This window comes from Pseudopipra pipra, chromosome 1 (genome assembly GCF_036250125.1).
Source record: "Pseudopipra pipra isolate bDixPip1 chromosome 1, bDixPip1.hap1, whole genome shotgun sequence".
NCBI lineage: Eukaryota > Metazoa > Chordata > Aves > Passeriformes > Pipridae > Pseudopipra > Pseudopipra pipra.
In genome coordinates, this window is record NC_087549.1 from 120,403,661 (window position 1) to 120,416,671 (window position 13,011).

At 38.1% G+C, this 13,011-nt stretch overlaps 1 protein-coding gene across 2 annotated transcripts in view; it reads right to left on the minus strand.

The window, feature by feature from the left end:
• Positions 1–13,011, minus strand: part of CHN2 (chimerin 2) — a 162,279-nt gene that overhangs the window by 77,171 nt on the left and 72,097 nt on the right. For both annotated transcript variants that reach the window (XM_064674105.1, XM_064674114.1), the window contains one exon: positions 9,368–9,423. In XM_064674105.1, the coding sequence (XP_064530175.1) occupies positions 9,368–9,423 (56 nt within the window). The remainder of the gene's footprint in view (positions 1–9,367; positions 9,424–13,011) is intronic.

Sequence of the window (13,011 nt, forward strand, 5' to 3'; positions counted from 1 at the left end):
GAGAAGGCAGCACCCAGAAGGCAGTGGACTGAGTAAACTGTTCTGGAGGAGAAAGCCAAACATTCAAGTGATAAACTTGTCACCACTTAACTAAATAACAAAACTCAGTTTCAATCCATCAGCATAACAAAGTGCCAAATTGTGTTTGGTATCTTCTAAAAAATACTCTGAGGAAAAATTTACAGCACTGGGGAGAAGGTAGGAGTGTTCTTCACCACTAGGAAAAATGAAAAAGAATACAAGACAAAAGTAGAGAACACAAAGAATGCTTTTATTAACTGCTGTTCAAAGCTGCACAACTTCTCTGCTATGGTGGCATGTTGTAACCCATGGAGAAAGTAAAATGCATAGCGACCCTTTTGCAAAAGGATAATGCATCACAAAGAAACACAGGAAGCTCAGCAGCTCTGACTCTTACTGTGGCACTTGGCTGATTTCCACTCAATCAAGGTTATTTCTACCATTTTTAAACAGAAATATTTTAAAAATAATTTAATGTGCTTATTTGCTTACTTGCTTGTACCAAACTTTCAAAAAAGCTGCTTTAAGCCATCCTTTATGAAGGTAGTTTTAACTCAGGTTTGTTTCCTTTCTATGACCTTGAGCAAACCGTCCAGCAGCCAATAATCAATATACCAGACAAAACACCATAAACACTAGAAGGTTACAAAATCTCTCCCAACAGGGACATCTGCTACAAAACCAGAATATATTTCTGTATATATACAGCTCTAACAGAAAAGAGCAAGATTGAACAAGAAAAGAAAATCCAAATATTTTCTCGCCTAGTAAGGAAAATAATGGGTTCCTGAACATAAGCTAAAATAAACTGAAATAAATCTTAATCAAGAAGCCTGCTGCTAAATAGTTGGAGGAGGCAGGGTCAGGTTCAAACAATTTCAACAGCAAAAGTGGGAGTCATCTGTTTTGTTATGCAGCCTCCATTCACACAGTAAGGGCATCATTAAATGTAAAAGGAATATCAATGTTACTCTGAATGCAAGTGAAAAATTTGAATATAACATTTAAACTGTGCTCCTTTTTTTTCCAGAATGATGTGTTGAGTCATTTAAATAGGAGGGAAAATATCCCCAGCAGCAGATAAACGCAGTAAGCCACATTAAGCCTCTGAATTCTTCTGTAACAACTGAGAAGCACTAAAACATTCCTATGACACATGCCACAACAGTCCACAATTCCAAAAAGATGTGTGTAGTTGGCTGATTTGACCATTCTGTGTGTGTAGCTATATACATGCATGTACAGGAAGTATAGGAAGGACGATAGAGAGATATGTAAAGTTTCTATATTTATTCATATTAGGAAATACAAATTAATCATGTGCTCAATACTCTGTGTTCCTTTGCTGTTTCTGGCTGGAGTAGAGGTAATTTTCTCTGCAATGGCTAGTATGGGGCTGTGTTTTGGATTTGTGCTGAACACAGGGCTGATAGTACAGAGATGCTTTTGTTATTGCTGAGCAGGGCTTACACAGAGCCAAGGCCTTTTCTGCTTTCTGTACTGCCACGCTGGCAGTTCAGGGAAGTTCAGGGTGCATGGGAGGCTGGGAGGAGGCACAGCTGGGACAAGCTACCCAAACTGACCAAAGGGATATTCTATACCATATGACATCATGCTCAATATATAAAGCTGGGGGGAGGAAGGAGGAAGGGAGGGACATTTGGAGTGATGGTGTTTGTCTTCTTACGTGTGATGGGGCCTTGCTCTCCTCGAGATGGATGAACACCTGCCTGCCCATGGGAAGCAGTGAACAAATTCCTTGTTTTGCTTTGTTTGTGTGCATAGCTTTTGCTTTCTCTGTTAAACTGTCTGGATCTCAACATATGAATTTTCAGGCTTTTACCCCTCCAGTTCTCTTCCTGATTGTGCTGGTGGGGACGTGACTGAGTGGCTGAGTGGTGCTCAGCTGTTGGCTGAGGTTAAACCACAACAGTTCCTCATCTTGAAACTTGAAAAAAGATACCAGACATAAAGAGAGCAGAGACATCCAGAGCCATTTCTACATATTATTTAACCAGATATGATGAATACTAGCCCGAATGTGAACGGGTATGTAAATCTGTACAAGCACTTAGCATTTTCACCTACACATAGGCTTATAGATAAACTTTATCTAGGTGGAGATATGAAATAGGCTTTCATTTATTTTGGCTTGAAAACTGCTTACATTCAACGCCATGTCTAAATAAAAAAAAAAACTAGATGAAGAGAGTGATATTAAACAAGGATAAAGGGAAATAAAAAACTAGGGAAATAGCAAAATGACAAACACACACATCACCCACTTCCAAAGAGAGATGGAAGGGAGGGTGAAACTTTGCAAAGATTTCAAGCAAATCCATAGGAATAATTAGCAAGTTCATCAGTCCTTAAAGACAGCTACTTACAGTTTGTGCTAATCAAACTGTATCAAAAAAAGTCAGAGCTTGCCATCATGTCTTCCAAAAAGATGGTTTTAACTTTTCCATTTCACAGTGATCAGTAAGCGCACTGACTGGTTCATACCATATTCCTCTGATCAACACTCGTCTAATTTGCAATCATAACCTAGAACATTAGTAAATCAAACCTGAGGAAATTCAAGTGAAACAGACAAACCTCTTCTAGTTTTGTTTAGCTGTAACTACATAAATGAAATTTTACTATCACATCTGCAGAATAATTAGAAAGCTTTCTCCTCCGTTCAGTAGTCAACGGACTGTTAAAATGAGAATGATGTGGCTTCATCTGAGTGCTCCACCGTCTTACTATTGCAGCAGAGTGAGACTGCAAGACTCATGGACTCTAGGAGAGATGAGCTTTCCTGTCAGTCAATAAAGCGCCTTGGAAAAAAACACCAGCAAATTTCTCTGATGTGATAAATACAAGGGAATTTTGGGCAAGCAATATTCCATCTTCCTTTCTTTCTTTCCTCCACTGCTGCAAACCGCAGGCATTTTGCAGGACGAAACTCACTATGGAGATACTACAGAAAAATGACCTTGGGTGTAAACCCATATTTTCAATTTATATAGGAAAACCTGCATATAGCCAGTTTCGAGGGCTGCTGGATACAATAACTTTTGACATTCACTCCATGGGTCCTCTGCACCACTTCAGTTGAACAGCCTTCCTGGCTTTCAACTGCTCTGAGCCATCACCAATGCAGCCAGGCTTTCTATATTTGCTATGGATTTCAGCTGAAGAATTTTCCTCTTTCTGTCAATGTCTATTCAAAATTGCTCTTAACTTCATTTGCAATCCACAGACTACTGCTGTGTCCTCCTTGTATCTTTTTGTTTCTATCATAAAGAGGTTTATGAAAACACAATTAAAGCATCAGCAATATTATAAGAATTTGAAAATATGGGCTCCATTAAGTCTTACATGTGCAAACATTTCCATTAATGAAAATAGTTTTCAGCACAATTCTGCTCATTTTCACTTAATTGCTAGCTAATAGGGTCTCTTGGTGTGTCACTGTGTGTGTTCTGAGGTTTCTTTCTAAGGGAAAGATAACATAATATTCTGAATTATCTCAGATAAGCTCTCATGACTTGGCAGTAAGAGACACCTCATAGCAGTGTCTGACTTTTGCAGTAGAGTGATTTGAACAAGTGCCATGAAAATTCCCATTTGCTCCCGTTATTTACCACCAATTTTATGGCTAATTTTAATGCCCTATTACAGCTCTCTGGTATTTCACCACAGTATAGACATTCTTAGAAAGATGAGGGTAGAGAGAAAGAGGAAATATTCCACTTGTAAAGGTCACTAAGTGAGCAGAATAAGGGAATTAATGGAAAACTTATTGCAATGATTAAAGACTTATTATCCAGTCAGATACACTATGCAAACATTTTACTAAGGCTGAATCTTAACAACCTTGCTCAAACTTACCTAGTCATAAGCTTTTTAACCAGTGTTTTTAATATTGCTATTGTTTAAACTATCCACTTCTAATTGCAATGTTCTTAGCTTGAATCCCACGCTTCAGGAGAAACTTTGATGATAACTGAGTAAAGAGTAAATTGCAGCAGTGCAGTTTGGGAACTGTGCAATAAGTCTGTGTATTTGCAGCTAGTAATGTATGAAATGGCAACAGCATTACAAACCTGCTAGTGACCATTTCAACAGTTATGTTCTATGAAATGCCACTATGTACACTCTTGTTATGATAAATCTAGGTAATGGATATCCAGAGGGTCAAAAGAGTTCCAGACGCTCTGGATGGTTTGAGTGAAAAACCCTCAGCAGTACAGTCACCATTACTTTAGTCTCTTATAATTATTTAAGCAAAAAGAAAAAGGGATTTCTTTCTTCAGAGAATCTCCCTTTTGTAATCATATTTGCTTTCAGTCAAGAAACCATAATTTTTATGTTTTAAAGGCAGAGACAATAATTTCTACCGCTTCTGACACAACCTATTTAGAATTCAGAATGATGAGGAAGGCAATTAACTGACATTTTTCTACATAATAATATAAGTTAGGGCTCTAAGGCTTTGCCTACACTAGGGAAATTCAGATGAGTTTCTCAATGTTGCTGACACTGGCTTGGCCAAGGCATTGTTAGGAGTGTGGAAGGTCTAATGCAGACAAATTTGCAGCCTTAAAAATTGCTGTCAGCAATTAAGGCTTTCTTGGAACAGAATGGAAATAGCATTCACAGCTATGAATATTTCTACACAAATAATCCAAAAACTCATGGGTAAGATTCATTCCCTCTTTGAAGAAAATTTATAATGTGCCTGTTGTTTAACCAGATATAGTCCAGAGTGATGTCCCCATCCTTTCTTAATTCTTTTACTTTGTTAAAGGCTCCATTTCTTCAAAATATATTTTAACTTTGAATAATCTACTCCTGAAATATTTCTTAAAATTAAGAATTATTTATAATGTTCCTTTTGAATAAAATAAGGAAGTTGAAAGCTTGAGTTATTTTCTGAGAATATAATTTTTCATCAGCATTTCTGTAGAATAAACCCTAAAAGATGCTTCATAATATGAGTTTCTTACAACACAAATCTGATTCTTTGGTGCCTATTATCAAATTTGCTCAATATTTAAAAGCTACTCCTCCACTGGAACTGTGCTTTTAAATGGAACTTTTTCTACTTAAAAGATAAATCATTAAAACACTGCTGGAAGAAATATGGTTACAAATGAGAATATTGGCAGAAATCCAATGTTATTGGGAAGGTAGGATTTTTGTATTAGTCCCACTACCAGTGGTGATTAATTAAAAGACATTAGATACCTGAAGCCAAAACAGTTAATTCAATATATTCCCATTGCAGGAACAACCTGCTTTTGCTAGACAAGATATTTATGCAAGCAAAAAAGAAGGAAAATCATCATAGCAAAGCTAAAAGACACAAATATATAAATGTAAATAAAAGATATAAATGTTCATGTTTATTTACAGTCCCAGCTTTTAGTCTGGTGGTTTGCATATCAGGATTTCTGTCTCCACAGTATACTTAATCAAGAAATCCACACAAATTAGATAGAAGGGCAGAGATCTGAGGCTAAACCCCCTGTGACTATGGAGAGGTAATGGAAGAGCAAATGAATGCAGAGAATTGAAAGATGGCAATGGAAAAGATGGAGGCATGATGAAAATGCCAAGTGGTGAGAGAAAAAAAACAACCTCCAACACTTGTTTATCTGTTGATGTCACAGATTTTGTTTGCAGCAGATGCTTCAACTCCCCTGCAAACAGTGTCGAATTTAGCAACTGTGAATGAAAGGCATTGTCCCATAGGCATGAAGGATTTAAAATTATTCGCAATTTTTAGATTTGTCTGAAGCAGTTTGAATACTAAATTAAACAAGTGAACACTCTCAACAAGGTCCAGTTCCTATGATATGCACATGGAGAGAGAAATCTTTCCTGTCAGTCACATATCCCACTGACACCTGCTCTCCAGATGCTGGATGAGCATCATGTTGCATACTAAATAACTACCATATTTCTAATTAATATATTTTCACACACAGCACAAAATTAGATTTTGAGATCTTTCTATGTAACTGACAAATTCAGGATTAGTAGGACATCATCTTCAGTGAAGCAAGCCTACACAGTCATCAGATCACACTGAAGTTAAACTAGAATCAAGAAAACAACCCCAAAACACCCTTCTTACAGACTGTGTGCTAAAAAAAGCTAATAGGTGCCACAGGAACATAGTGATGAATTCTCTCTCTAAAATAATCTGCGATGCTCTATGTAGTTCTGCTTTCTAATAAACCAATAATATGAACTACAAGGAGCAATCTAGGTATCAGGACACCCCCTCTGCCCCACTTCTCCAACTATATGCAAAAGTAAAGCACATTGGCAGTGTTTCAGTGGTTTTATGGCCCTTGAGTCAGAGAATCTGTGTTTCCAGCAATCAGTCTGTGAACACATACAGTTGAGCTACACAAAGATTCAAAGTCCAAGTAACAAGAACGAAAGATGGCAGTTGTGGGAATTCATACTGCTTTATATACCTACCCTTAAATAAAGTCTGCATTTTCAGCTGTTTAACTAAATTAAAAACAAAATCAAAACAACTCAAAATAGAACTCTGCAGTCTATGAAGTGAGCCACTAAAAATGGTTCATTAGTCAGAACCAAACGTAGATCATGTGAAACAGATGGTTTTTACTTATTTTGTTATGTACTGCTTTGTCAATGATAATGCTTTCGGAAAACTCCATAAAAGAGTATGGCGTAATAAACACTTGAAGAAAAGTACAAAGATCAGTGTTTACAGAGCCATTGTGCTGTCTACTCTTTTATATGGTTCCAAATCATGGGTCATCTACTGCCACCACCTGCGGCTCCTAGAACGCTTCCATCAACGCTGTCTCCGTACAATCCTAAACATCCACTGGTCAGATTATGTGACCAATACATCTGTTCTTGAACAAGCAGCTGTCACAAGTATTGAGGCCATGTTATTGAGAACACAGCTGCGATGGGCAGGACTCGTCTCCAGGATGAAGGACCACTGCCTCCCTCAGATCTTGCTTTATGGTGAACTTGCCACCGGCTGCTGCAAGAGAGGAGTCCTGAAGAGAAGATACAAGGACTCCCTGAAACAACATCTCAACCTTGGCCATATTGATCACCATAACTGGTCTACTCTGGCCTCCAATCGGGAGACCTGGAGACACACCATCTATAACGCTGCTGATGCTTTTGAGAACGCACGCAGGATCACCCTTGAGGAGAAAAGACAACGCAGAAAGAATTGTGTCTTGCAGAACATACCACCTAAGGAGTCTTTCTGCTGTGCCTTTTGCAATCAGACATGTCTATTTCGTATTGGCCTTATTAGCCACCAGCGTGCTTGTAACAAATGTGGATAGAGCCTTCCCAAATCTTCGTTCGTGAAGCCCAGCCATGATGATATGTACTGCTTTGTCAATGATGTATTAATTTAACTAACGTGATCTTAGCTTCTTTCTGCAAATCTTTGGAAGTGACCTGAATAGGCACTAAATATGTATATGGTCTTTAAGCATCAGGCAAAAGGATAACTTCAGTTGTATGTAATATGTTCTTGAGTTCAAGGAAATAACTTCAATACAGCACACCAGTAAAGACTTCATAGCTGCACATTTAATCCACTTGTGCAGATAATCTTGTTCCTAGAACAAGAATACAATTGCTATTCCACTTCAACAGACTATTTTACCTTGATTTAAATTTTCACTCATGGAGGCAAACTAGAAAATGCTTTAATTTGAGTTAGCGCAATAAATTTTGGATTAAACTTATTCAGCTTAACTTGTAGCCCCAAAAAGATGAGTTTAAATTGCAAACATGGTTTCCTAAGCATTCAGTGCTTATTAATCAGATTTTCTAAAAATAAGTTCTTCCTCAAAGTAGTTCCAATATGAAATAGATAAATAAAATCTTAGATAAACCATTGTCTCACACAAAGAGAGAAACTCCTCTAAGGCCACGCTGGAAATAAATAAATTTTTTATCTTAACTATTTTCAGCTATGTCCTCTCCTTCAAAGAATACCAGCCACAGCGAACTGTCTTTTGGATTGCATGAGGATTTCAGAGAGCAAGGTCTCGATAAAACCCTTCAGCACACGTGCACTGAAGTCCCACAGGACTAGCATGTGCTCTATCTCCCCAAGCCTTGTCTTTGACAGGGAGAAAGAATGACATGAGGGTTCACCCACTCTGGTGTTTTACTTGCCCTTCTTAGCGTCCTGTGTATATGTTTTCAGACCATCCCAAACTGACAGGGCTTGAAGACTTCCAGTCTGAGGCCAAGACCCTGCTCTCCCTGCCCTCAAACTGGTAAATGGCACTTGAGAGAAAAATGCAATGGCCTTTTAGTTAAGGCACTGGGTGGACTCAGGAAAACTGTACTCAATTCCTGGCTTTGCAATGGATTTTCTTCACAAACGGAGGCAAGTACCTGTGCCTTGATACAAAACCTCCTGCCCCACACAAAAGTATTTTTAAGACAGTACCTTAATATTTGACAGATGCCAGGACTCTGCTTTCATGGGTACACGGTGTGGGAAGCAGGACAGAGCTCAGGATGATGTTTGGGAGTACAACTACATATCAGGCCATGAGCCGCAGTTTCTGTCTTCTTGCACATCATCTTTTATACCTTGTGCAATCACTTCATGCATTTAGTATTTCTGTTACTAGTATTATGTGTCTATTTGCACAAAATTTCTCCCTGACATTATAGAAGATAAGGCTCTCACAGTCTTATTGATTGAGCAGAGACATCTACATATGTGTTCCATTACTATTTTGCCATGCAGGTTGAGGAACGGACATATTAAAGTCAGTAGAAGTGGAAGAAATACAGCAAAAGAAAATAGGGGGACAAGATAACTCAGCCAAACCTGCAGCACTGCGGATTTCTAAATATCCTACAACCTTTAAAGTTTCTGTGACAGAACAGAGCTCTCTGGGTATCACTTCAGTATTTTAACTTGAACATAATACTTGGCATTCAACAAACTGAAGCTACATGTATCATGGTGAAACGTATCACACAGATGTTATTATGCAGATTCAGGAAGAAAAATACACCTTCATTTAGACAAGGAAACATAAAACTTCAGGTAGTATACAGAAAAGCACATTAAGCAATGATTAATAAGCATTTGTCTAATGAAGGTGCTTCTAGTGGTAGAATGAGGCTGCCATGCCTAATTAGCAGATATTAATTTGCTTTAATTAATCAACCTTAAGAAAAATGATTATATAAAACAATGGCACAGAAAAATTAAAGCAAATATTACCCACAGACTGCACAAAAGATTTTTTGGTAGTCATATGCTGCTGACAATTCATCAGATATAACTAGGTAGAGCAAAAAAACTGACCTCCCGAGGACAGATGATTCTCTTGGGACGTGGTGCCTCTTGTTGCAATTGATACACTGTCAAACACAAAAATGTACAGATCATTAGAAGATGGCAACATACACAAACTTTTATTCAGATGAGTCTTTTTAGCCGGGGGCTGCAGAGAAAAATGCAAATGTAAAGAATATGACAGTAAAATGAGGTATTTCAGTGTGTCTAAGTAATTTATATGAAAATTGGTCGTTGACCTGCAAACTAACTAAAGTGACCAATGCTTTAACTTTTAGAAGTATTATCTCCTTTTGTATTGTTTTTTACATTTTTATACTAGGGAAGACTAGCAAGAAATAGATACCAATTATTAGATGTATCTCAGGATAAAATCCCACTTTTGCATATACTGTGTTGCAACAACCCAAGAACAGATTGCTTACCAGTAGCACCAGCAGTTTTTTGGATAGGCCTAGAAAAAGTTCAGTAGCTTTGAAAGGGCTCATCACAATCTCATAGTTTATTTCAAGATTTGCTGGCAATTACTGAAGAGCAAGCAAACATTCCTTTCAGAGCCATTATGTCCTATTCAAATGGCCCTGGATCAATTTTGCAAATCTTCTGAGGGCTCGAGCAGAGAGACCTGAGGCTAGAGGTAGTTGCTGCCTGGCCCCAGCCTCTTCACTGCATGTATTTAATGAGATCCTCTCCCTCCCTTCCACTCCAGAGTCGTGAGAAGAAGCTGACATGCAATGACAGTAATCAATTCCAGCACAGACAGACTGTCTCTCTGTAACTCCAGTAAAAATCCCAGAGGTTTGGATTCCCTCCCTTGAGAAAGGCCTTCTGTATGCTGACCTTCTTGTATTTGGAAAGATCATGTGTTGTGTCTATGAATTTTTTTAAAAGACTGAGTTTCTAGGATGATTTTCTTCATGATGGTAGTGAAGCTCAGAATTATGCCCTGAAAGGTGGTAGATTATGGGAGGAATAGAAATGCCTGTGGGTTTGATAAACACAGAAGCCCTGTTGCAGAAAGTGAATGGAAATAGTAGGTGTTAGCCCTCAGCACTTTTTCGCACCTTGTGCACCTTCTCTTTAAATGGGGCTAGAAGTGATGAAATCTGGAAAGTGGGGAAGTCCTTCAGCCTGCACCCAAGTTTGTCACACAGGGGATGGTAAAACTTTGAGGTCTTCTGCCTTCTGCTCATGTCAAAGTGCAAAACCCCACAACCTCTTCTTTTCCCAACCCAAGCTTTATCCCTGGTTCCTTAGAGGGGCACAGAGAGTTCATGATTTCTTATATTCTCTATCAATTTTAATGCATATGGATGTGATCTAGCTCTGAGTTTGTACTCAGGCTTTGGATACACCCTGTGTCATTCAGCACTGTCAGAACTTCCACTACTTTTGCACAAGATAACTTCTGGTCTTTCTTACCTCTTGCAGTTATGTAACTAAGATTTAAGGACTTACTTCTACTCTTTTGTGACCAAATGATTTGTGTATACAAATGAACTGTCAAAGAAAGCATGAAAATTTTGTTCAAAAATCACAGATAATGTTTTAAAACTCTGATTATTCTGGAGCCCAATTTTAGAGTTAATTTCTGAATGTCTGAAATCAGCATAACCACTGATTCAGCAAGTTAGTGATGCTTAATACTAAAGATAGTAAAAAAATAGGAACTTTTCGTTTCCCACATACATTTTCAATGGAGAGAAAGAACTCTAAGGATTCAAAACATTGCAAGAATATGATTGCTTCTCATTTAATTATCTATTTCCCCAATTAATTCATTTAAATTTTAACTGAAAAATAATACTTCATAAAAATCCTATTTTCAATAATCTAATCTGTTAAACATTAACTGACACAGCACATTAAGCTAGTGGCTGTTTCTAAGAAAATTTGTTAGCAGTGGTGCAAAACAAGTTGGTCTGAAGATCACATCTTGTGATGTGCTGCATTTATAAGAAACAGAAAAAAGCAAAGAGGTCTCTAAAATAACCAAAAGAATCTCTGAGGCTGATAACTCTGGAGAAGCAATGGTGGGGAGAAGAGTCGGCATTTTACAAAACAAAGGAAGGAATGATTAACAGGAAAGAGCAGGTACATGAAAGACTTGAAAGCAAACACAAAAAACTGGATGATGATTGGATGTAGTGGGATGAATCAGTGCAAGGAAGACAAATCCTCTTACCAACTGTATTTTGAATAGATTGGAAAAGGTTGCTGTCATTCTCGGAGAGACATGGGTAATTAATCTGCACAATAATATGGACTGAGAAATATATCTGATTTAGAAATACATCAGAAGAAAATGTGGTAAGATTATTACTATACAAATAAATAATAATAAATTATATGCTAAGTGTGCAGGATGAGAAAATGGCCCAAGCACGACTGAGGTTGTGAATGGTGGTAATCACAGAAAATGTCATGAATGGGAAATGGTTTCCTGTGAAACACAAAGAATTCAGATTTGGCCATATTAGCTTTAAATTGGTAGGCATTAAGCTGACAGAAAGTCAAGCCAGTGGAACAACAAGAGGAGAGAGATAGAGAACCATTAGATGGAGGGAGAGAAGACAGATCAGGAACAGAGAAAAGAACTGAGAACCACCAGTGGCATCGTGGTAAGGGACACCAAGCGGTTCAATGGGAGACAAACAACAGAGAAGAGACAGACAGACACACAGCTGCCAAGGATGCCCAAAAAAGACACACAGCAGTGTAAGGGCGAAGAAGGTAAAAAAAGTGGAAAACAAGGAAAGGCAGTATCTCACAGACTAAAGCATTAGGGAGCAAAGCCAGTGTGACCCTACCAAAAGCTGTGTTGTCTTTTAGAAAGGGTCTCTCCTGTTTCTGCTTCAAATGATTGCTATGTGAAAGCCTGCTAATGGGCTTTGAATACAAGTGCAATATTATGGCTAAGGTGACTTGAGAAAAATGTGCCCTACAGCTAAGTTCCAATGAGCACAGGCACCTCATTAAGTGACCTCATTTTCAGAAGTGCTGAACATCCTGCAGCTCTGCCCGATTTCATTATACACTTTTTCCAAAGTGCTGGGCACTCACACTGCAGCTGACATTGCTGAGACCCCAGCACAGTCCAGGGAATGGTCAGATTCAGAAGGTACATGCCCATCTACTTGCTCAAATGACAAACAAGCCTTGCCTTTCTGCCTCATTTTCCCACCTCCACCTCTGAAAATTTCAAAACAGAAACCAATGTATAAGAATATGGTTAACTGAAATAACAGAAAAACACACTTATTTAATACAATGGTAAGCAGTGATTAACATCTGACCCAGTCTATTTCCAGCATTTAGAACTGACAGGCAGGTTACAGACAAACCCGCTGTGATCATAAAAAACATGACACTTGAACATAATGATGCATTATTATCTTAGACCTGAGAAAATGAATCTTATAAAAAATCAATTTCATGCAAAAAGAAAATGTATTATTACTGCTCAGAGAAGAGCATCAGACTAGGAGTGGCTTTTTGTTCAGCATCAGATGCAAATGAAATGTACAGTAATAATACACACTAAATATTAGACAAAAATGCAGCACTGCTACAGAAAAATGCTGTAGCTTTTAATTGGCTCTTGAACATCTTTATCAGTTTCAGACTTCAGAGAGTTTGCCTGCATTCATAGT